Source organism: Punctularia strigosozonata (genome assembly GCF_000264995.1).
Source record: "Punctularia strigosozonata HHB-11173 SS5 unplaced genomic scaffold PUNSTscaffold_6, whole genome shotgun sequence".
NCBI lineage: Eukaryota > Fungi > Basidiomycota > Agaricomycetes > Corticiales > Punctulariaceae > Punctularia > Punctularia strigosozonata.
In genome coordinates, this window is record NW_006767438.1 from 536,176 (window position 1) to 540,321 (window position 4,146).

Below are 4,146 nucleotides of genomic sequence, written 5' to 3' on the forward strand. Positions count from 1 at the left end.
GGGGGGGGGGGGGGGGGGGGGGGGGGGGGGGGTTTCCTTGAATGACGCCCTGCTTCGAATCTAATGGATGGATGGAAACGGCCCGGATTAGCTCGAAGTCGCAGCGGGAACGACTATGGCATCTTGTACTGGTGTCGCAAGGTGTGTTTGTTAGTGTCATTCAGGCGACAGGCCCCCTAACGAGTTCGCAGTGCTCGCGTAGAACGTGTGCCGTATTCGCTTGCTCGCAAGATTTCATCGCGCGATTTCATCAGAACATTGCGAGCCAGAAATGCACCTTCTCTATATGCTACACTGTACACTCACGACTATATTAGGTATCATAATCATAACCCTTGTCCTGCACTTGCACACTAACCTGCGAACGCTGGCAATCCCGCCTTATAGTGATGATCAGACGTATGCAGGTCGATGCATGTGGTGGCACAGCATGGAGCCCGAAATCCGACGTATCAGGCCATTCCAGTGATAGTTTCCCAGCTTTGTCTGACGGAACCGCCGGCGTCGGCGCCAGCATCAAGAGAGCCCTGTTCGAACAGCACTGAACAGCAAAAGACGCGTCTCATGTAGATGCCGCACACTCTCGATTCCAACCATTTACCATCTTCTTCCATACATCCAGAGACACCCATGGTATTTGGCATCGGTGACCGCATTGAGGCCTACTACCACGGGGAGGGGAACCTCGTCAATCCCGTAATCCCGGGCTTTCCCTTCGCCCTCGCGCGCAAATCGCACATCGATTCGGCCCAGTACATGTTCGTGTCTACCTGGGGCTCAGACCTCTTCGACGTTTGCTACATCACCACTCTCAACTCCACGGCGCGGGCTGAGGTTTCTCAGGACGGAAAGCCGTTGTTGTGGGTCGTGCCGGATGTGGAGATGACGCCGTCGCAAGTACCGGGCAGTACTCTCGACGCGTTGATCAATATCGATTATAAGCGCCCCCCGCTGCGCTTGACGGGCGGCATGCGCTTGGATCCGCGTGCGGCGGAAGGGAGAGCACTGCAGGCGGAGGTATTGCTCGATGAGGACGCGTTGCTCCGAGTATGTTGTTACTGCGGCAGAGTGGAGCGGGCAAACCATGCCGACCATTTTGAGAGGTGCGGTGGGAGCGGCTATAATTCCCTATACTGGTGCCCCGAGGTATGTTCCACACGACGTTCTGAGAGCGACAGGCGGTCTGACGAGCTTGCAGTGCTCGAGAAGAACATTCATGGGCCGTGCGCTGTTGTTGCTCGCTCGCAAGCTGTCATCGCGAAATCGCAGATGAACATTTTGGGTGAGATATTCGCGCCGTGTTTGCTGTATGTATGGTGAAGTCTATATTCATGGGTTATCGACTCAGAATTCCTGTCCTAAATCGGCGCACAAGTGTGCGAACGCTAGTGATCCTTACATCGAGAGCCAGAGGCATGCACGTCAATGTCCGATACGATAGCCGAAATGCCTCCGACGCGTCCGACCACACTCCCTTGTGGAATGTATCCTCTAAATGCCGGCACTGATGCGCACGATGTTCGGAGTTGGGGGGGCGTGCATTTTCTCCTTGCTTCCGCATGCGTTTGTCTGTGGCTTCTGCGCAACTCCAGTTCCCTGGGCGTCTTCCGCAGATATCAAAATGGGTGGTGCACTGTTCTGCCTCACCCTGAGTTGCGGGCACAGAGCCAGTTACCGATGAGAGCGCGTCTGTGTAGTACCACCACTACGTAGAACGGTCGCGAGGGAGCGACTGACGCGCCCCGGCGATGCATTTCGAGCAGCCCGGCGATTGCGAACAGCGCCTCAACCTGTGACCACACCGTACGCGTCGGACGACCTGACTCAAATCATGACCACCTCAAGGTGCACGATTCTACTAGACGCCACGACAACAACCCCGAACCTTCGCTATGCGATGCATTCTCAAGAGAGATATCACCATGCTGCCGCCAGAAATTCTGGGGTTTATCATCGAGAAGCTGGACGATGAAGTTGATGTCCGAGCCTGCGCGCTCACCTACCAACGCATGCTCCCTCACGCGCGAACATCATTCTGGAGGAGGATGACGCTCGTGAAGGACGAGCACATACGGACGGTCCTCGAATTGCTCGACCACATTCCCGAAATCGCTCGTTACATTCGCAAACTGCACGTTCATACCTACCTTTCCCAATCCGGACCACCGACTGCGCCTCCAGTAGGGAAAGATGGGACTACGCAAAATCATATGCGCGATCTGCTGCTGCGACTTACATATCTTGACGAGCTCGCTCTCGCCAGTTTGCCCAGGGGTATCAGCAAACACGAAGCAAAAGATTCAATCTACGATCACCGAGTCTCATCTCTACGCGCTTTCTTCCATCCTTCGCGCCCAGAATGTAAGGGTCGTCAGTCTGACGGGCTGCATCTTTGCGTCATTGCATGATTTGATGGCCGCGCTTGGGAGGTTTCCCCGCCTCTCCGCGCTGAGGATGGACAACGTGACATTAAATCCGGACGCCCCAGAGGATGACTCCGTGCCCGGTTCGACACTTATCGACCTTCGCTCTCTGGACATGAGACCCTGCCCCTGGAACCCCAAAGACCTGACACACCTTTTCTATCGTCGTTTGGGGAGCAGACCAGCCCTTTCTATGCAACGCCTTTTCATCGACTATAGCGTCGAAAGACATTGGGACGCGCTACGTGGCTTACTCGACAACCTTCCTCAACTAGAGCACCTAGCGTTTTCCGCGCCTATATACCCATCCAAAAGTGTGTTGAACATAATCTTTATGTGTTATCGTCTCATCTCAAACGTATACAGAGCCGATGACGGAGCTCGTGAACTTAGGGCGATGCACACAGCTTCGATCCCTTAGCTTGTGCGTCCCCATCAATCTCGCGGTCCAACGCCCAATCTGTGCGACGTGGGTCTCACAGTTTCTCGATACCGCACAGAGCCATTTGCTCGAACGCGTCACGATCAGCGTCGAGTATTGGAACGACTCCTTTTACTGCCAAGTTCTGCTCTGGGACGACATTGACGATATTTTGGCCGACTCGCGACGGTTCCCGCACCTCAAAGAGGTCACGATATTGCCTTGCACGCCGCAGCGCCCCGGATCACATATCTACCCTGGTCGACTCGCATTGTATTTGAACAAAGTTGATGGACATGCAAACACGGGGGAAACCTAACCGGCCCTAACGGGTGCATCAGCGAGTTTACGTCATCAGTCGGTCTCTTCTCCTCCACCTCGACCGTTGACTGGCCCAATGCTCCGAGTCGGACATTGCGCGCATGTCCTTTTGATCGACACTTCGCTGTGCCGCGGATTCCTCCGACGAAAGCAGTACTCGTAAACGGGATGATCCCGATGACGAACCTGCGCCCTTTTTTGGCTTAAAGTGCAGTCGGCTCTCGAGGGTCGATATGATGTGAGAGGTTCAATTTGCTACGAAAGCACCATGGTCTGATGCGGCAGGAGTTGATCCTATGTGCATTTGCTCGCGTTCTCTGGGCTGCAGTAGGTAATTCTACGGAGTGCCCCGACCTATACCAATCTCATAACCCCGACCCGGCACGTCGATGAAATTCACTTCTTGCACATCATAGTTTGAGTGCGTCCGTCGAATTTTCGAAGTGGACAAATAAGTACATACCTGAAGCCTGACCCCAACACTATCCGCTATCGTATATTTGAGTTTATGATATGCAACAGATTCACCGACAACATACCTTTCCTTCTATGTAGGGCCAGGTTTCCTTGTTATTCAAAAAGGCAGAAGACCGCCTCGCATGTTGTATCTCAGATCGGCGCGGAGCACCCCACCATGCAACGGCAGGATCGCCATAAGTCGAAGCTGATTCAGGATGGACTTCTGCAGTTTATCCACCTCGTCCCTGGCATGCTTCAGCTCGCCCGTGAGACGCACGAAAGCGACCAACTTCTCGACTGTCGTATTGGGTCGGTGAATTTCCATGTCAAAAGCGCGCATGCGGACACGAATGCTGGATTGGCGGAAGTGAGTACGCTTTTGATACACAGGAGGTAGAAATGATAAGATGCGAGGTCGTACCCTTCGAGCTTCACCTCAGTCTCACACATGAATCTAGCGTCGGATAGACCCTGTAGTGACGATCGTTGATTGCACAAGATATCGAAGTCGTATTCAGCGGT

The 4,146-nt window shown here is 54.0% G+C and overlaps 2 protein-coding genes across 2 annotated transcripts; both read left to right on the plus strand.

The window, feature by feature from the left end:
* Positions 1-630: 630 nt before the first annotated feature.
* On the plus strand, positions 631-1,273 carry PUNSTDRAFT_134054 (uncharacterized protein; the record flags this gene model as incomplete). The annotated part of the gene is made up of 2 exons (XM_007383515.1): positions 631-1,146; positions 1,199-1,273. The coding sequence occupies 2 exons, from the start codon at positions 631-633 to the stop codon at positions 1,271-1,273; spliced, it is 591 nt and encodes a 196-aa protein (XP_007383577.1).
* Positions 1,274-1,922: 649 nt separating this feature from the next.
* On the plus strand, positions 1,923-2,408 carry PUNSTDRAFT_44398 (uncharacterized protein; the record flags this gene model as incomplete). Its single annotated transcript, XM_007383516.1, has 1 exon — positions 1,923-2,408. One exon carries the CDS (start codon positions 1,923-1,925, stop codon positions 2,406-2,408), a length of 486 nt encoding a protein of 161 aa, XP_007383578.1.
* Between the last annotated feature and the right edge of the window lie 1,738 nt (positions 2,409-4,146).